Source organism: Budorcas taxicolor, chromosome 2 (genome assembly GCF_023091745.1).
Source record: "Budorcas taxicolor isolate Tak-1 chromosome 2, Takin1.1, whole genome shotgun sequence".
NCBI lineage: Eukaryota > Metazoa > Chordata > Mammalia > Artiodactyla > Bovidae > Budorcas > Budorcas taxicolor.
This window is the reverse complement of record NC_068911.1, coordinates 14924693-14945787: the sequence shown is the minus strand read 5'-3', so window position 1 is coordinate 14945787 and position 21095 is coordinate 14924693. Positions and strand designations below refer to the sequence as shown.

Genomic DNA, 21095 nt, shown 5'->3' with positions numbered 1-21095 from the left:
CTAGCCCCTGACACCACCATTCTGTTTGTATGAATGACTACTCTTGGAGAAGGCAGTGGCACCCCACTCCAGTACTCTTGCTTGGAAAATCCCATGGATGGAGGAGCCTGGAAGGACACGACTGAGCAACTTCACTTTCACTTTCATGCATTGGAGAAGGAAATGGCAACCCACTCCAGTGTTCTTTCCTGGAGAATCCCAGGGACGGGGGAGCCTAGTGTGCTGCTGTCTCTGGGATCGCACAGAGTCAGACACGACTGAAGCGACTTAGCAGTAGCAGCAGCAATACCTCGTATAAATAGAATCATACAGTATGTGTCTTTTTACAAAATCTGAATTTTTTTTAATATTGTGGTATTTTTATTTTAACCAGTTTTTGAAAAACATTTGTTTGTTTATTTTTGGCCATGCGGGGTCTTTGTTGCTGTGCACAGGCTTTTTAGAGTTGCAGTGAGCAGGGCCTGCTTTCTAGTTGTGGGGTGTGGGCTTCTCATTGCGGCGGCTTCTCTTGTTGCTCTAGGTGCATGGGCTCAGTAATCGTGGCGCACGTGCTTAGTTGCCCTGAGACATGTGGGATCTTTCTGCTCCATGGATCAAACCCATGTCCTCTGCATCAGCAGGTGGATTCTTAACCACTGGACCACCAGGGAAGCCCTATTTTTAACCATTTGTAAGTGTGCAGTTTAGTGGCATTAGATAGAGTCAGTTGTACAATCATCTCTGCCATCCATCCAAAGGATAGTTTTTCATCATGCAAAACTAAACCTGTATACCCATTAAACAGTGACTCCTCATCCTCCCTTCTCGCTCTGGTAACCACCAGTCTGCTTTGTATCTCTGACTTTGGCTACTTTAAGTACTTCATAGGAGAATTACACAGTATTTGTTCTTTTGTGACTGGTTGTTTCATTTATAAAGTCTTCAGGGCTTATTAATGTTGTAGTGTGTGTCAGGTTTTCCTTCCTTTTGAAGGCTGCTTACTATTCCATCTTACGTATGTATGACATTTTGTTTATTCATTTATCCATTAGTGTATATATTTGGGTGGTGTCTGCCTTTTGGCTGAGATGCATAATGGTACTGCTGTGAACACAAGTGTACAAATACCTCTTGGAGATTCAGCATTCAGTTCTTTTGAGTGTATACCCAGAAGCCAAATTGCTAGATCTTAGGATAATTGTTATTTTTCCTTTTTTGAGAAACTACCATACTGTTTTCCCTAGTGGCTGCTCCATTTTACATTCCCACAGGCAATGTAAGGGTTCTTATTTCTTCACATCCTCTCCAGCACTATTGGGTAGGCCAGAAAGTTAGTTCCAGTTTTTCGTAAGATGTTATGGGAGACCCTGAGCGAACTTTTTGGCCGAACCAGTACATATTTTAAAGAACGTTAAGAGGACAAAAATAGTCTTTTATATTTACTTAGAATTTTACTATTTCTTTTCATCATTCATTCCCATTCATGTTTACTTTTTAGCATTTACTTCAGCCTAAAGAACTTCTACTAGCACTTCTTTTAGAACAGGCCTGCTGGCTGCAATTTTCTTAGTTTTGGTTCAAATGGGAGTGTTATATATATTCTTTCATTTTGGAAGGATAGTTTCATGGGATTGAGTGATCTTTTCTTTCAGCTCTTGAAAGATGTTAGTTTAAAAAAGAAGTCCTGTGACTGCTTTCAATACTTTTCTTTATATTTGGTCTTTGAATGATTTATGATTTTTTTTTAAAGTTTATCTTTGCTGAACTTCTTGGTTATGTAAATTTTTATTTCTTACTCTGGTTTGTGAAGTTTTGGGCCATTATTTCTTTAAACATTTTTTTCTGTCCCAGTCTCTTCCTCCTTTCATTCCAGAACTCCAAAGACACAACTGTTAGAACTCTGATAATTTTTCTACATATTCCCAAGGCTTTGTTTTTATTGTTGTTGTTTTTTAAAGACTAAGTTTTAAACTGAAGTATAGTTGATGTACAGTGTTGTGTAACTTTTAGGTGTACAGCATATTGATTGAGTTATCCATATATATATGTATATATGTTCTTTTTAGATTCTTTTTCATTATAGGTTATTGCAAGATATTGAATATTGATCTCTGTGCTGTATAAGAGGTCCTTGTTGTTTATTTGTTTTATATATAGTGAATGTGTATCTCTTAATCCCAAATTCCTAATTTACCCCTCCCTTCCTTTGGTAATCATAAGTTTGTCTTCTGTGTCTGAGTCTTTTACTGTTTTGTAAATAAGTTTATTTGGGGCCTTTTTTTTTTTGAAGATTCCACATGTGATATATTTGTCTTTGACTTACTTAGTGTGATAATCTCTAGGTCCATTCATGTTGTTGCAAATGGTATTTCATTCTTTTTTATGGCTGAGTAATATTCCATAGTGTGTGTGTGTGTGTGTGTGTGTGTGTGTGTGCCTTCTTTAACTGTTCGGCTCTTGATGGTCACATGGTCCCTTTTGGGACTTTCAAAATGTGTATGTTGGTTCATCACGTGGTGTTCCAGGCTTTATTCACTTCTCTTTAATCCTTTTTTCTGTTCAAGTTCACTGACTCTTTGTTTGGCCTGTTCAGATCTGCCTTTGAGTCCCTCTAGTCATTTTCATGTTAGTCACTGTGCTTTGCAGCTCCAGAATTTCTCTTTGTTTCTTTCTGTCTCTTTATTGATATTTCCATTTGTTTATGCATTGTTTTCTTGACTTTCTCCACATCTTTTAATTCTTGGAGCATCTTTAATGTTTTATTTATTTTTGAGACGGTTGTTTTAAAGCCTTTGTCTAGTAGACTTTCTATCGGGTTTTTTTCAGAGACTGTTAATTTGTTTATGTATTTGCATGAGCTATACTTAACTGTTTCTTTGTTTACCTTGTGAGTTCTTTGTTGAAAACTGGATACTTGATCTAATAAAATCATAGCTCAAAATCAGATTTTCTTCCTTTTCCTTAGGCTTTCTGACTTTTGTTTATTGTTTACTATTTTTGTACTGTAGTGGGTTGTTTCTGTGCTGAGAATCAGCTTGAGGTATGAACTCAAGGTCTTCTCAGGTCTTTTCTGAGTGTGCGCCTTTCCCTAGGCATGCACAGTCTCTCTCTGATTTTCCCCACATATGAGCTTTAGGGGAAAAGAAAAAAGGTGAAGGGGGAATGAACACCGGATTTGTAAACTCTTTCTTGACCCTTTAGAGCCTGCTGCTGCTGCTAAGTCGCTTCAGTCGTGTCCGACTCTGTGCGACCCCATAGACAACAGCCCACCAGGCTCCCCTGTCCCTGGGATTCTCCAGACAAGAACACTGGAGTGGGTTGCCATTTCCTTCTCCAATGCATAAAAGTGAAAAGTGAAAGTGAAGTCGCTCAGTGGTGTCCAACTCTTAGCGACCCCATGGACTGCAGCCCACCAGGCTCCTCCATCCATGGGATTTTCCAGGCAAGAATACTGGAATGGGGTGCCATTGCCTTCATTAAAGGTTGTTTCCTGAGACACATGAACATGCCAGGGCTCTAACAGATACCCTTGCAAAAGCTCCAGGCAGTGTTGTTCTGAAAACAACCAGTAGAGGGGGCTGCAGGCTCCTTTCACTGTAGCTGGGTCTGGCTCCTCTGGAAGCAGGCAAACTATCTACAGCCCATTGGAATTCATCTGGCCTCAGTGCCTTATGACTCAGGGGGCTGCTTGCCACATGCTATCAAGACCTGGATCACTTGTGCTAGCCAGTGCATTTTAAGACAGGAATCACGTGTGTAACAGAAACTGCTGAAATGCTCTTTAATTCTTTTTTCTGAATATCCCCTGCTAGAGTTTTTCTCTTATCCTTTTTTCAGGAAGAGGAGATTCAAGATAATAGCCCCTTAGTGACCTGGTTCTAGTACTACAAACTGGGGCTCCATTAATTTGCTTAAAAACCTCCACTGCTGAAGTTCTTGAGAGTTTGATAGGAACCATGTTTTATTTGACTTTAGGTGTCAAAGTCCAGGAGTAATCTGGAGGCAGCAAAGCTCAGGGTAGATAGATGGGTGCAGGTTTCACTAACATCTGGAATGTGGTTACTCTGCTTAGAGAGCCTGGAATCTCGCCCCTTGTCTCCCCGCTGTGTGAACAGTTGTCTCTCTCTGGAACGTCTCCTGCAAGTCATTGCTACTCTAGCTCTTTGTTTTTCAACTCATGTTTGTCTCATGCTAGGTTTGTCTTAGTAGGGATACAAAGATGAATAGCTACAATGTAAGTGCTGTGGCAGTTGGGACATAGCAGAGAGACACTGAAGTGTCAGAATTCGAGTGTATCATTTTGCCTGTGGGAGGTGACACTGGGTTTTCATATAAGGTAATAGCCAGATAGAAGTGAGCACGTGCTTTCTAAGCAGAGGGAACATGATATGCTGGAGCCTGTAATCAGGAAGTACCTCCTGTGTAATATTTGCAGTTTCTTTTAATTGGAATATGAGTGCTTAGGGGACATGAAGGCATTTGAACCTAGAGAGACTGACAAACAGGAGATGTCAGTGGGTTCTGAAGGTTGAACTAAGAAAGTTTAAAAACTGTGTGCGGACAGTGGGAAGATTAGAAGCAGGATAATGAGATGACCAGATTTTTATCTTTTAAAGGGTACTTTGTTTGTAAGAATGAAGGTAGACTGAAAAAGTGGCAGACACTTGAGGACAGAGGCCTTTGCCCTTTAGCCGAGAATTGAAGTGGCTGTAGAAATGGTGAGGGTGGGGGCTGGGGACAGATACCTTGAAAGAAATAGATTCAGTAATTCTTGGTGTCTTAATATGGGCAGTGGGTGAGAGGGAAGAGTTGGGGATGATTCTGGCCTGTGTATTTGGCTCTTCACCAAGATGAGAAGTACGGAGAGAGGAACTGGTTTATTGGGAAAGGTAGTCAGATTGCTTTGGGATAGGTTGAGTTTGAGGTTTGTCTGGGGTGTTTAGGTGGCAGTTGGTTACAGAGGTCTGGAGATCAGCTCACTACATGAAGACATGAATTTCTTTGTTCTAACCTGTAATGGCAGATGAGATTGTGAGGTTTGGATGAAGAACTCAGTAAAGATGAAAGATGGCACCACGGGAATGCCACAGAGGCAAGTGGAAGAGGAAACCTTCCACTTGTAAAGAGATGAGGGAATAGAAAGATAGGTGAATCAGGGAAGAATGGTGTGTGGAAGCTGCAAGGGCAGATAGTTTTAAGGAGGGAGTGACCAGCAGTGTTGGCTACCGTAGAGACAGGGAAGGACAGGGCAGAGAAGCCCTCCAGAGTGATCAGTGTGGAGCACTCTGGGCCCCTAAATGAGAACAGTTCTGGTGATCATTTGGGGCAGGAGCTAAAGTGCAGTGAATTAAATGAAGGAGAGAAAGTAGAGATGATAAAAATGAGCCTCTGAAGTCAGGGGGGGAATGTTTGGAACCCCCATCCCCCAAAATGGAGCCTGCAGTACATGTGGTCCTGTGACTTCAGCTGGGCTCAGCTCCTGGGGTGCACAGCAGAGAACTTGCTTGGTTGGTCTGACTGCCTGACCTGCCTGCTGCGAGGTCTGTCCTCTGACCTTTATGCACCAGGGGCTGCACAGTCCCCGCTGTGTCCGCTGCTTTTCCTGGCACCTCGTGGTATCTGTCTGTGGCCTAGTCTGTGACTGTTGGCCCTTTAGGTTCCATAGTCCCATGGCTTAGTGCCGGTGAGAGGAGAGTATCATTCAGGTGCCAGATTCGATACTGAGGCTACTGCTGGCAACGTTCCTCCTCCACTGCCAGAGAGTCCACCCCGTGCTGCTCAGCTTGCAGTCCTGAAGGGAGCCTGGGTTCTTGTAATTCAGCAGAATGGAAGTTTCTCCATGGGTGGCTCAGAGGGTGGTTCCACCATCTGGTGAGGAACCAAGGCCACCTCTGTGCCAGCAAAGACATCACATAGCTTCTTATAACTTCTTTTGTCATGTTAACTTGCAGTTGTAGTTTAGACACGTGTTGTTGGGGTATCTTTCTGGGGCCCAAACTTTAAGTCACTTTTCAAACTGAATAAGGAACCGTGTATGTTGTGGTGGCAGTACCTCCCTGAAGGTAGATGTGAAGGAGGTACTTGTTCATAAAATGAATGTGGCTGAAGCAGCCCTCTGGATCTTCCTTTAGTTCCTCTGGAGTAATACTGTACCATACTGGTCTTGGCTTTTAGTAGTAACACATGACATTAGGTTTGCAGAGGACTTCGATCTTCTAATTAAAGTCACCAGATTTTTCTGATTAATCCTTAATCTCCTGTAAGTCTTTGATTTATTTTTATTTATGTTGCTTGTTATGAATGAAACATACTGGTTGTCTGCCTTTTCCTTTCCACCCTTTGCTCTAATCCCACCCTTCACCCGAGTCTAATGTTCCCTCCCAGCAGTCTCCATTGACTCTATGGTGCAGGACAGAAAGCAGTCAGACCCATTTCCTTCTCTCCTTGCACTTCTCCCGCTTGTCATTTCTTGAAACTTATTTATTCCTGGCTTCATGGGGTCTTCGTTGCTGCACACGGGCTGTCTCTAGTTGTGGTGAGTGGGGTTCCGCTCTAGGTGCTTGGGCTTCTCATTTCGCAGAGCACAGGCTTAGTTGCCCTGTGTCACATGGACTCTTTCTAGACCAGGGCTTGAACCTGTGTACCCCTCGTTGACTGGGCAGGTTTTTAACCACTGGACTGCCAGGGAAGTTCCCTTTGTCATCTTTTACCTAGTCTTTCACAAGGATCCTCTGAGACCCGCTCCGTGCCCTGAGCACCGACTCCACTACTTCTACTTTGGATCTCCTTAGACAGATGTGGAGAGTGCCTTTGGACCCTCTTCAGAGACTCTCCATATACCTGAACCAAACCCAGATTTGCTTTGGTGCCAGAAAAACTGACCTTTGTCTGGTATCAAAGCATATCAACATAAACCATACTGAAAACAGTTTAAAATATGAGGGCAACACGGAGGGTGCCTTTCAAAAGCCTGGTGACTTTAGAGCGCAATTAATTTAGAGCCAAATTTTTAGAGTTTTCAAATCGCAAACTGATTACCATTTATTGTTGGAGTGCCTGGTGCGGCTGCTCATGGCTCCCAAGAATTCCTAAGCTGGGTTAATGGGGTCATATTGTGAATGCCTCCCTCCAAAATGACTTGAGTCCAGTAAAAGCTCATTAGGGCTAAGAATATTTTGGGATCCTTAATCTTTTAATTTTTGTTTTCCAAAATTGGATTTTGCTTCGCCTTGTAACTTCAGTTCCGCTAAGCTTCGCTCTCTCCCTGTTGTGTTTGGCTGCTGTGGAGCTTGCGCTGCATGTCTAGCGGCACCAGAGGTGCACGTCTTGTGGGGCTTTTATCCGAAAGTGTAGGCCAAAGACTGGAAGATTTGGATAAAGTGATGACAATTGCTTTACAAAGAAAAAGGAGCTTCCTCCACCGTTACTCCCCAGTCCTCACGGGCCAGTTGTCGCCTTCACTATCGTTCCGCGATAGTGAACTACCTGCCAGGCCGCCAGTGCCCTCCGTTTTGGCAAATCCAGTGATTTCTCTGCCGTCAACCTACTGTCCTCTCTTCAGCGTTTGACACTATTGATGATACCCTCTGTCCTGAATTTTGCCTTTCTCTTTTGCGGCCTCTTCTCCCAGCCCCGTGAGTAGAGGTGCTTGACGGTGTCTGCCGTGGGTCTTCATTTCCTCTGCAGCTGGCCTCTGGACTGATATCCACTCTCCTGGTTTTGCGTACTCCTTCATAATAAAGCCGGCTCTGATCTTTTTCTCTAGTTCTAAACCAAACTCAAACTAAGACTAGAGAAACTGTTGGGTGAGTTCTTCATTGTGGGTCCAAAAGTACCACAAACTCAAATTCAGATTTCAGTTCATACAGTATTTCCAAACAGGCTAAATACCTGACAGTAAACCTTAGCTCTCCCCTGTCTTTCACCTGCCACATCCCCAGCCGTGGCGGTTGTCAGGGCCTGTTGACTGTACCTGAGGGCAACCAGGAGCAGGTCAAGACTCTGGTTGCCATCCCTCCTGTTGCCGCCGCCACCTAAGTACACAGCTTTGTTTTCTGTCATCCAGGAGTGTTATACAGTGTCTCTGCCTCCATTTTCCCAGGCTCTCCAGGCCCAGCAAGTCCCCTCCTTTCCTCGGTTGCTCTCCAGTGTCTCTAGAGTAACACCTTGGTAGTGCAGGCCCTTTGTGGTCTTGTCCCAGCTGATTCTTTCAACCTCAAGCCCCACAGCCTCTCTTGCAGCCATTTCCTAAAACTCCATGAATGTTCGTTCTTCTGGATGTTTAGATGTGCTGTTCCTGCCCTTACTGCCCATTCCTCTTATCCTTTTCGCCTAGAAAATCCTTAAGGGCCCAGTGCAAGAGTCTTCTCCTCTCTGAAAAAGAAGGAAAGAGCATTGTCATGTCCGACTCTTGCAATCCCAGGGACTGTAGCCCACCAGGATCCTCTGTCCATGGGATTCTCTGGACAAGAATACTAGAGTGGGCTGCCATGCCCTCCTTCAAGGCTAGAGTACATGTTTGGGGGCTTAATGAGGGGTAGAACTTGACTGCACTGCCTTAATCCTGACTGTCGTTTATGGGGACATGACTGTGTGAGCCATCTTTATGAACACTGAATACTTTTAGAAGCAGATAGTTCAGGACATAAGCTTGGATAGCGGAGTCTCAGCTCTGCCATTCACTAGCTGTGTAGCCATGGACAAAGTATTTCTTTACCGTCTCAGCGTCAAGTCTGAGGGTTAAATGTGCTTGCCATATGGAAAGTAAGCAAGAAGTGGTTGCCACTCTCGCTCTAAATGGTAAAATTTTTGTCCTGTGTAACCTTCTCATGAGACAGGTAAGTACTGTAGTCATTCCTGTTTGACAGATGATGAAACCAAGGCTTAGGGAGAACTGGGTAACTACTGCTTCCCCAGATGCCTGGCTCTGGGAATTGTGGCTTATTCATCACTTTATTCCAGAATATGTTTATTGAATTGAATTCAAAAGAGGAAGCTGTAGAGCTCCAGAGTCAGAGAGAGGAATATAGAAATTGTCACCTGCACAGGGGTGGCAAACATTGAAGCCACTTTTTTTCAAGTCCTACCTTTTTTAAAAAAATTATTTTTAGTTAACAGATAATTACAATGTTGTGTTGGTTTCTGCAGTACATCAGCGTGCATCAGCCATAGGTATACACGTCTCCCTCCCTCTTGAGCCTACGTCCCACAAGTTCTGTCATCTTTGAGAGTACATGCATTTCAACCACCCCTGCAGCGATGAGCTATATTTTGTCTTGTGGTAGATAACTGGTGTCTTCATTGTGAATCTTTTGTTAAAATTTGCTTTTATTAGTCTTCTTTTCCCAACTGGATTATAAGCTCTTTGAGGGCAGAAAACTTTGTCTTATGCTACCTCATATTAACCTCTGTGGAGTCTTTGGTTTTGTTTACTAAGATAACAGGTCAAGTCTGAGTAACATTTAGTCTTAACCTCAAAAAGGATTTTTCAACCATTTGTAAGTGATGAACAACCAAGATGATTTTGTAAATCATTACTTTCTGTAATGTGAATTAAGATTTCCCAGATATAATTTATTAAAACTGCAGCTGTACTGTCTGTTACATTTCTTATAACCCAAGCCTCTGGACCCTTTAGGATTCTAATCCGTGTTTGTGCCCTTGAGTAAGAGTCACTGATCGAGGGCTCTTCTATTCTCATTCTTTCATTTTACAGTTGAAGAAACTGAGGGCCATGTTCCAAGTGGTTCTTCCATGTGTTATCTGACAAAGTGTTCTCTAAACTGCTTGGTGAAGACTCAAAATCCTTAGGAGTATAAGAGTTTTGAAGGCTCTGTACTTTTCTTTTGACAGAGCTGAAAAGCTTCAGCTGCTGAATCACAGGCCTGTGACTGCTGTTGAGATCCAGCTGGTGAGTGAAGGAGGGTTGAACTTGGACGGGTTAGTTTCTGGGTCTGAGATGTAAAATGGGTTCTAAAGGCTGACCTCAGACAAGCCAGAAACTGTCATTACTTGAAAAGACTGCTAGAGCATCCATTTTATAAGTGAAAGGAAACCTCAACAATTTGATCCTAGTTACTGTGGACTTAGGGAAAAGGAAAGACTGGAGAAGTGTCATTCCTTCTGTAGGACTTGGGGATTGACTTGGCAGCTCTTTGTCTCCTCCATGTCCGGCGCCGTTCTGGCCATTGCTTCTCTGTAGGGTTAGATTCGGCATGGCTCTGGTGGAGTTTATCCTCCCCCCTCGCCACCCCCGCCCCCCACACACTTTTGACCTCCTCTTCCTGTATTTCTTCTCTCGATGAATGGAGCATGTGTGCACTTGACCGCAGGCTCACGCTCTCACCCTCCTGGCCCAGTGTCCCAAGCTAGACTCGTGGAAGTCATTCGTTTCCCTTTAGCTCCTGGTCGGTCAGCGCTGGCTTCTCTCCCTTCTCCTGCCTCTTGCTCTTTCTTCTCCCCTTGCTGCACCGCAGTAATTCCTGTCGTTATTTCTCTGCTCAGCTCTTTCAGTCGTCCTCTCACTGTCTTCCTACCTCCAGTCCAGCCCCTGCCTGCCCGTCTTCCATACCACAATCATAGTTTGCTTTCTAAAACCACACATTTGATCATCTAGTTTCCCTTTGCATGTAACCATTCAGTGGAAACTCAATACTTAGAGAGTCTAAATTGCAAGCACAGCACTAAGTTTTAGGATTGGGGAAGCCAGAGTAGGGCTTCCCAGGTGGCTCAGTGGTCAAGCTGCCTGCCAGTGCAGGAGACGCAAGAGATGTGGGTTTGATCCCTGGGTCAGGAAGATACCCTGAAGGAGGAAATGGCAACCCACTCCAGTATTCTTGCCTGAAAAATCCCATGGAAAGAGGAGCCTGGCGGGCTACAGTCCATGGGGTCTCAAAGAATGAGATGCCACTGAGTGACTGAGGGCGCACGCGCACACACACACGCACACAAGCCAGAGCAGACGGCAGAGGTGCTGTGAGGAGACTGTGAGGTGGCCCAGGATTGCAGGCTGAGCCGTTGCGGTCCTTCTGTGTGGTGCGCTTTCCTTCTGTGTCCCAGGCGGAGACCACTGTTAAGCTCTTAAATATTAGGCAGGCCATTCAATTGCGAGTAAAAAACTTTGGCTGGAGAATTAATAAAATGAAAAAAAGCAGTTTTACAAGTCACTTTTAGAAGTATTTAGCTCTTTGTCAAATTTCCTTTAGAAAAATGTGGAAGAAAATACCTCTGATATTTAAGAGTTGCTTAAAAAGAACAAAACCAAACCATTTTTGAGTCCTGGGATATTTACTTTTTGAGTAAAAGTTTTATTGTCCTCTCAGCATTTTGTTTCTACCCTTTAAAATGCACCCAAAATTAAATTAGAAGAATTCCTTCCATAAAGGGTGCCTTTTAGGGGGAACTGGTCTTCAGGCTAAATAGAGATACTTTTTTTTTTTCCTAATACCCTCAATTCTTCTGATGCTCTCAACTATATGGGAAATTCAGCTTAGAAAAGAGAAAAAAACAGAACAGCAAGAAAATAATCCCCATCCCTCTGGGTTAAAGATCACATGTCATGTCTCCTCCAACTTTAATCAGCAACATATGTTATTCATGGCTTAATGACAGATGGAGAGAAGAGATGAGGAGGATTAGCGTGACCTCATCCTGGAGCCTGCAGAAGGCTCTCAGTACTTGGTAGGATTAGCTGCTATTAAGATGGCCTGCTCTATGCCAGACTCAGTGCCAGAGACTGTGTGTATCACCTTTAATGCCCTCACCGTAGTCTCGGCTAGTGAGTGCCCGAGTGGTCTGTCTGATTCAGAAGCCCTGTGCTGCTGCATGGTGAGGAGAAAGGTCTCTGACGTCTCCTCAGACTGTGTTTATCCTCTTCTTTCCGCAGGTAGATAGACCTTGTTAAAAGCTGTCTATGTTGTTTCCCAGCATTTTTGGGACAGATTTTTCCCAGCCAGGAATCTGGCCATAAAGGGTCGCAAGTCATTTGCCAAGGTGTGTAGCAGTGTCTCTTCTCACCAGAAAGGGATAAGAAATGAGGTTTTCCCTAGATAGGAAGGTGCAGAGAACTTGAGAATTTCCCCATGTTAGCTTTACAGCCGTGTGTTTTCCCTAGGTCCAGAAGTAATCCCAACATCCAGCATCCATTAGGATTCAGTGTTGGAGGCCAAAAAACTTCTCTTTTTCAATTATCCTGGTTAATCCTTCAGCCATGGTTTGTTGTGATCCTCAGCTCCACAGCTGACTGCCTGCTGTGTGTGAGGAGATGGGGAGGCCACCAGCTCTGAGACTTCTGCCATGCCCTTTTGTGTCTTCATTTGGGACCGTTGGGTACCTCTGGCCTGACGACAGAACTGGGAACTCCTGGACCTCACAGGCCACGGTCCTAATCGGCGCTACCATCAGTGCCTGTTGTAATTTAGTGATAATAAAAAGGCTTGAATCATATAGTTTCCTGCTTTATAAAACACTGAAATGTATGTCCTTTTTTGGTCCTTATTATAGGCATTACTTTAATTTTACTGTAGAGAAAATTGAAATTTATAGAGGTAAAGTGAACTGTTCTGGGTCAAATAGCTAGAAGTGCCTGTTGTTGTTAGATTTTTAGTTGTTTTGAGCAGAGTAGGAGGTTAGGCTTGGCAACTTAGACTAAGTGAGAAACATTTTTGGAGTAGAGCAGCCCAGTCTGACAGCCCCTGGTAACTAATATAATCTTCACGTATGATAAAAAATTTATTGTTTATGTTGACTCCCCTCAAATACTTTTTTTTACGTTTCATTTGCCCTTATATTCTGAACAACTTGAACCCTTTGATATTTTGGAATGTTGAGACACCGCTTTGCGTTTCTTTATTTGAGCTCTGTTACTTCTGTGTTGGAGAGAAAAGTTGAAGAGTAGTGTTATTATTTTTTAGCGATCCAAGAGGGGTTAGTAAGTTTTTTGTTTCTGCAAGTTTCTTTTTTGTGTATATTTCATCTTGCTTAATACAGCTCATATTTTCTTCTGTGACTGGGAAAGAAAATTTCCTGACTATAATTGTTCCTGAGGGTTGTTTGCTAATAAAAGCATGTGCTGTTGGCACATTTGGCCAAAAGTTAGTAAAGCTTGTCAGCCCTATTGCCAAGAACACACCTAACTGAAACCAGATCTGTCAGACCCAGAGACTGGATGCAGGAACGTGGCCTGTGGAAATCCTCCCTGTTTGGTTTTCTAAAAAGACCCCTCAGAGCTCATATAACTGAACTGTTTCAAGTCAGTGGACTCTGGTGTACCGTCCAGTGTCTCCAAGAGAGGAGTTGATAGAAACCTCCTCCTGGAGGCCATGGAGTTCTAGGAGGAGCTGGGATTCCAAGTCTCAAGAGACCTTGCCCTGCTTGCTGTGAGATCAGATCAGTTTTCCTTGTGGTGCTGAGCCTCCTTGTACTCATCTGTTGATTGTCCTTGCTTTACGTACAGCGGCCTTGAGAAGCTCTGGTGCAGTGATTGTGAGAAGGAGCGCTGATAATGATAGGAGGTTGTCACTGGTCTCACAACAGTCTCTTTCACATTCTTCACCTGCAGCAGGAAACGGTTCATCAGCAACTGTGTGTGCCAGTTATTCATAAGCTGGGAGACATTGTTCTCCCAAATGGAGGTCATTTTTCCCTCAAGATTAAATTATCAAATCAGGTGTATCTCTCCTTTCTCCCCCTTCATTCTTTGGAGGCAGTGCATGTTAGAATATTTCCTTTTACAGACTGTAATTTTACATGGCTGATTTTAAAAGTGGGCTTTTGAGGATTTTTTCTTTTTCAGTAGAAAAGTTACATGGAGCCTTTGAATCTTTATAAAGTGTGGTTGTTTTACTTTGCATCATAATGGGAAGTAGCTCCATTGCGTCACTGTGGATCTTTTTTTTTCCTCACTCTGAATCTTTATTCTAGAACACCCAGTGTTACTCTCTACTTGTGGAAACATTTTTGGACTGAGGTGAATGAAGAGGCTAGTGGTTCGCCAGAACTTTGATCTTGGGCATGTCACCTGGCTTCTTTAACTTCTGCACTGTTGTTTGTGCAGCTAGGCAGTCAGACTGAAGTCTCTCTGAGGATTGTAAGCCTAGCTTGTCATCATGCTGTACTTAAATCTGCCAGGATTTCTTTCTGGAACTCCTTTTGGTCTTAGTTGCCAGATTTCAGAAACTGTTACTGGGAAATGCCATAGGACAGGACCCTGGACACCTTTAGTTGAGAAAGCTGTTTTGACAGATGATAATGCCTGCAAGTGAGCGTGGTTAAATACCTGGACTGCTTGCATGATGCTTTTACAGGATGGTTGATGACATTGTGTTTGTGTTTATTAACACTGAGGATTAGCGGTTAGGCTTGAAAGTGTGGATCTCATCTGTGCGTTCAGATGTCCAGGACCATTTCCGAAACGGGGCTCTAAGTGGATCTTGGATGGGGCGGTGGGAGGCTGTTTCCCAGCCGTCACTCCTCAGGCTCCTGTGCTGCATCCCCAGGAGATGACAGTGGCCCATGGCATGTGTTAGATTGTAGGAGTCAGGGATGGACAGGTCTGGCTTGGGACTCTAGATCTGCCCTTTGCTGAGCTTGTGGTTTAAAAGAGAAAATGGGTGTGAAGTGCAAGACACAGTGCCAGGCCCAGGAGCTGTTGTCGGTAGGGATAGTAGTAAGGATTAGAAAAAATAAACAAACCATTTGACACATAGTGGGCAGTCATCAACTGAGCTGCTGATACAGTACATAAGTTAACGGATGTGCTGGTTGTGATACGCTAAAGTGTATATAAAATGCCATTTTACTCAGGTGAGTTTTCTTTGTATATGTAGTGTATTTTTGTGTGTATGTGGATCGGTAGAGAACTGTTAGGGTTTGCTTTCTCTTTAAGAAAAAATGCTAACCTGCAGCTTGCTGTTTTCACTGACTCGTGTGGAGCAGCCACATCGGCTTACCCTGGAATTTGAGCAGGCTTCTCCCTCCTGGGGAGTTACGGCGGAAAGGGCCTGGAGACCCAGGGCAGCTCAGGAGCCAGACCCTGAGCTCTGTGCTGAGGGGCTGGGCCGAGACCAGGAACAACATGGGGAGGGGAAGATGGGGGTGGGCCCAGTCTGTGAGGCTCCTTGTAAGTCCTGGAGGGTTTTCTTTGCTTCTGCAGATGGTGGAGGAGAGTGAGGAACGGCTGACAGAGGAGCAGATCGAGGCTCTGCTGCACACCGTCACAAGCATCCTCCCCACGGGGCCAGAGGCTGAGCAGCAGCAGAGTGCCAGCGACGACGTGGCGATGGACGAGGAGGACCCCGCGTAGAAGAGCACAGCTGGCCCGAGTGTCTCCTCAAGTTGAAGGCCCAGCAGCCGTTTCCCACACAGTCAGAGGATTGTTTATTTGATTTTACCTTCTATCCCAACAGGCCTGATTTCCCGGCTAGTTGGGTAAACCACAAAAATAATCTTAAAAGAAATCCTTGTGCCTCTGTGAGAACAAACATGGTGGACTGGCTGAGCTTGTCAGGGCAGAGAGCTGAAGAGAGGAGGAGAGAGTCAAAAAGGACAGTGACTGGGGAGCTCTTAGTGGTGAAAATATTTCTTCTGTGGCCTTTGCCATGGTTGTGGGAAGGTCTCTGTACACAGCTGGTAAAATGCTTGCCTTGGCTTTGATGGGCTGTATCCTAATTAATTTCATCTGCTTCCCTTGGAGCTTCCCAAGCAGGGATGCAGAGCACTGCTGGAATGAGAGCCGACTTAGGAGAATCCTGTTAGATGGCTGAAAACTCGTGAAGCAGCAAATAGTTGCTCTAAGTTAAAATGAGCCACTGAGCTTGGCTCACCGTAGAGGAATCTTTTCCTTAAGAACAATAGACATAAGAAAAGATTGGCCTAGGAACTTGGCGGTCCAGTGGCTTAAGACTCCACATTCCCAATGTATGGGACCCAGGTTCCATCCCTGGTCAGGGAACTAGATCCCACATGCTGCAACTCAGAAGGAAACAAAAAAGATTCCTGCATGCTACAATGAAGATCAAATATTACCGTGTCCAAATAAATATTTTAAAAATAACTAAATAAAAGAACGGGCTGGACCACTCTTCATCAGGTCTGGAGGCCCCTTTCCTCTGCTGGCATGGGCTTTGTTCAGCGGTTTCACTAGTTAGTCTTCAATGGTAGGACACCAGCTCACTGCGGTTGAAAAGAGGCACTCCAGTGTTCTTGCCTGGAGAATCCCAGGGACGGAGGAGCTTGGTGGGCTGCTGTCTGTGGGGTCGCACAGAGTCGGACACGACTGAAGCGACTTAGCAGCAGCTGACTGAATGACCGCGTGTCACCTGCCTTTCTGAACACCTTCAGTTATCTGCCTTGCAACAGGCACAGCCTGTTGCAGCCAGGTGAGCCTTATTTGCACAGGGGGCAATGGTTTGCATCTTTGAGAAAGGGCAGTTCTCTGGCAGTCCAGTGGTTAAGCTTCAGTGCTTTCATTGCAGGGGGTGTCGGTTTCGTCCGTAGTAAGGACTAAGATCCCACGTGCTGCAAGCTGGGGCACCACCCCCTCCCCCAAACAAAAGAAACCCTAAATAAAGACAGTGCAATTACATAGCTCTTTTTGTGGATGGAGTGTGAAGAACTAGAGGCTGATTAATAAGAGTTTGAATTTGTTAACTGTTGCGTTAGTTTTTTTAATTGAAAATATTAGAATAATTACCATGCAAGGAACTTGTTAATATTTAGGCTTTGGAGAATTTAGTAGCCCCAGACACATGGTTGCCTTAGATCCTAGGAGTATTGTTAAAAATTAATACCCTGTATTCAGTCTGCTCTCTATTTGGAGAAGAAAATGCCCATAGACATTTTTCAAATTGGTGCTCATTTTGTTGTAAGATCACATATTTTCAATGCTTCTGTTAATTGGATTACTTCCCACCGCTTACAAGTCCCAGGTTATTTCAGCCTCCCCCCCCCCAGTAGGCAGTTATATTTACCTTAACCTTATCATCTAAGGATCAGTTGAGATCTGCTTACAGGCAACATTGAAATTAACAGGACATTTATTTTTAAATCTCTCTTGAGTATCAGGAATTTTACCAGGAGCTGTTGATTTGTCACGGCATACAGGTGCTTATGTCCTTGTTTCATTTTGACCTTGAGTGCATTTGATACTTTTTCTTCATGGATTTAGGGTTTAATTAGTTAATAAATGGTTTCCAGATGACTACCAACTTACACTATTTTAAAAAATCTTAGAAGAGTTTATTTTACCATGGGTAGTAAAAAATAAAATGAAATGACTTAAAAACTAATGCATACATATTAATTTTTTTTCTTGCATCTATTTAGATGTAAGTTTTGTGTTAGATTTTAAGAAAATTTTAAGTTTTTTTATTTGGGACCTGAATTTAGCCTCTGATTAAGTCAAACAGGATCTAGAAGAGTGATCCTTCATAAGAAATATGGACTGTGTAATATTCCTATTGCATTAATAACAACATTTTAGAAATAAAAATTTACAGAAGAAACTTAACCAGGGTCATCTGGGAAGGAGAGCTGGGAGTCTGTGAGACTTTGCTTTTCACTTTATATCCTGCTGTGTGGCTTCAGTTTTTGACTGGGTGGCTGTTTTATTCTTTAAAAAGAAAAAAAAAATTGTGCTTATTTGCATGTTGTCCTTGGCCTCTGAAAGTTATTGAAGGTATAGCCCATAATTAAATTATGTCCCAAAACATAGAGACAGACACCCAATCCAGTCACTTGGGGAGACACAGCACTGAGAGAAGTTGATCTTTTAAGAAAGTGCTACTGAGCCCTTGAAAGATGAAGTCGACTCACAGTGTTTAGCGAAATATTGGCTTGGCCAAAAAATTCATTCGGGTCCTTCCACAAGACATTATGGAATGAACTCTTTGGCCAACCCAGTAATTGCCTTGCCTCTTTTTGCTTAAAAGGTACCCACTACCACCTCAGAGAACTTGCCATTTATTGAAGGCTTGTTTATAAAATAATGGATATTGTTTTCCTAATCAGTCATTCTGTGAGCACACCAGCTCTCAAGAGCTTATACCCTAGTGAGAGATGAGAGACTTAATCCTCCAGTATATTCTTTGCTAAATCATCACTGTTTTTAAATTTAAAAAGCAAGAAGAATAAAAGTCTAAGCATTTAACCGTAGCTTTCTAGGTCATTCACAATCTGGTTCCCAATAAAATTTCCAATTTTTGTAGTCTTGTGTACAACCCTCCATTCCAGCTAAGTGGATCCACCCATTCATTAACTCAGCACATTTTTGAGTGACTGTGACGCAGGGCTTCAGGCTGGGCAGTGGGATTGTGATGTGACTGTGTCATCCTGAGTCCCTGCCTTCAGAAAGCTTTATGTTCTAGGGGAGGAGATGGTAAATGACCAGTTTCACAATTCATTATTTTGTTATAGCAGTGGTTCAAATTAGAAACGAGAATGAGCTAAGAGAGCAGGCAACAGAGAACCTGACCTAGTCTGGTAGGATCAGGGAAGGTTCTCTGAGAAAGTAATGTTTAGACTTGAAGGATGAGTAAGTTAGTGAAAAAAAGAACAATCCTTGAAAATATTCTTCGTTTCCCCATCTCTATGCTTTTATTTACACTATGCCATCTGCTAATACTGGATATTAGCCCTTCTTCCAGTACCCAAATTCTAACTCAAGATTTGGGCTCATATCTGCCATTTTCCAAAAGGCCCTCCCTGAGCTGTTGCATGTTGATAATAGTATGTGCTTTTTTATATAGGAAAGTCAGTTTTGCTGGATACAAAGTCTTTTGAGTAGCATTTTATTTCCTTTGGATTTAAGATACTCAATTATTCTATTATTTTCTTCTGGCATCAAGCATTAGTGTTAAAAAGCCTGACAGTATCCTCCTTTTGTTTCTCATATAAGCCACTTGCCTTTTTTCCATCCCCCTCGATGCATAAAGGATTTTTCTCTCCTGAAAGTCTGGTGAATTTACTAGAATGCGTCTTGCTATTGGTTGGTTAAGTGTTCTTAGATACATGGATACATGGTGCGTATATAGTGTTAGATATTTTCTCCTCAATTTGAGCACATTCCTGGAAGTTTTTACAGATTTTCTTGATTTTATATCAGGATATGTATACTTTGATTTTTTAATGTGTATTTTCTTGATTTTTTAATATTTTGTTCACTTGCTTCAGTTCTCTGCTTCAGAAACTTACATATTCTGCATCAATTCTGTGCTAATCTGCCATATTGTCATTTTCATTCAAATCATTTTACTGTCTTCTGTGATTTCTTGAAAAATTTTCCTCCTATTTTCCTAAAGATATTTTAAAATTGCATTTATTAGATCTTGTGTTTCTTCTAATTTAGTCTTAATCTTTTCCCCTTTTACTTCTAAGTGTTTCTTTGAGTAAAGGCAAACTCTTATGAGTTTTTCTAATTTCATTTACCATGGTTCTTTCATGTCATATATAATTTTCTTATTAATATTTAGCTGATTGTTGATTGTAATTAGAGCTATTTTGTATGCATGTATTTCTGGTGTGGTCTCATAGAAATGTTATACTTTTGTCTTTTTTTAAATAATAACTTTGAATGAGATTTGACCTTAGTAATTTTCTCCCGTTTATTTTTATATGAAATTAGTTTCCTGGAACTTTTAGAAGGAGTTGTGTGGTTCAGGATGGTTTTCCTAACCTCGCAGGGCTCCCTCTTTTGTTGTGTTCATATATTAAAAAATATGATGCCTTGCTGACCGTCTTCCCCTCCCACACTTTTATTTAGACCAGGGATTGGCAGAAGCCTCCTATTTTTTATAAATAAGGTTTTATTAGAACACAGCCCTTCTCATTCATTTATGTATGTTTATGGCTACTCTCAGGCCAAACCTGCAAAATTGAGAAGTTGCACCATGGACCCCATAGCCTACAAGCCCCAAATGTTACTGCCAAGCCCTTTAAGACCCTGATTTAAACCTCTTCTTTCTTTGTCTGTTGTTCCTCCTGTTCTGCTCAATTTTAACTTTATCCCACATGTGTCTTCTCAGTGTGGACCACTGTCAAGCAAGCCCTCACCAGTCAGTTTAGAGAGTTCAAAGGGACTTCAGACTGCTTCAGACCTGAGTACCCTTTATGTTTAAAAAATGATGGTAAAATATACATATAGAGTTTACCATTTAAACAACCCAGTATATTCACAGTGTTGTGCAGCCATCACTACCATTTAGTTTGAGAACACTTTTTATTACCTCAGACTAAAACTCACCATTAGACAACACACCCCACTACCCTTCTTTCTGCAGCCTCTGGTGACCTCTATTTTTCTTTCTGTCTCTATGAAATTGCCTATTCTGAGTACTTAGTGCAAGTGGAATCATAAAATATTTGTCTTTCAGTGTCTGCCTTATTCCACCACGCATAGTGTTTACTACATCCATGTTGTCGCAGGTATCAGAATCTCACTCCTTTTACGGCTGAGTAAGATTCCATTGTATGTGTACATCGTATTTTGTTGATCCATTTTATTTATTGATGGACACTTCAGTTGTTTCTGCCTCTGAACATTGGTGTACAGGTATCTGAATCCCTGCTTTCAAGTCTTCTGAGTATAAATGCAGGAGTAGATTTGCTGGATTTATATGGCAGTTCAGTTTTTACTTTATGAAGAACTGTCACAATGGCTTTTCCGTCTTTCCACAGTGGCAGCACCATTTTATATTCCCACCAGCTATGCACTTGGATTCCAGTTTCTCCACATCTTTGGCCAACATACGTGTTTTTCTGTTTTGCTTTTAACGATAGCTCTCCTAATAGGTTTTAACTGGTATCTCATTATAGTTTTGATTTGCATTTCCCCAGTGATTAGTGATGTTGAGTATCTTCTCATGAGCTTATTGAACACTTGTATTTCTTCTTTGGAGATATGTCTGTTTGAGTCCTTTGAATTGCATTTGTTGTTGTTGAGTTGTAGAAGTTTAGTCCTTTATTCTGAATATTAACTCCTTGTCATATGTATGCTTTGCAAATATTTACTCTCATTTGTGGGTTTTTTCAGTGTCTTGATAGTGTCCTTTGATTATTTTCCCTTTAATAAGTAATTTGTATAGAGCTACTTTAAAGTTGGGCTTAAGTGGCTCGGTGGTAAA

At 42.6% G+C, this 21095-nt stretch overlaps 1 protein-coding gene across 2 annotated transcripts in view; it reads left to right on the top strand.

Moving 5' to 3' along the window:
• CRCP (CGRP receptor component) overlaps positions 1 to 17263 on the top strand; it is a 52690-nt gene extending 35427 nt beyond the window's left edge. For both annotated transcript variants that reach the window (XM_052655893.1, XM_052655901.1), the window contains exons 5-6: positions 9832 to 9889; positions 15131 to 17263. In XM_052655893.1, the coding sequence (XP_052511853.1) occupies positions 9832 to 9889; positions 15131 to 15280 (208 nt within the window). In that variant the 3' untranslated portion in view covers positions 15281 to 17263. The remainder of the gene's footprint in view (positions 1 to 9831; positions 9890 to 15130) is intronic.
• Positions 17264 to 21095: the final 3832 nt, after the last annotated feature.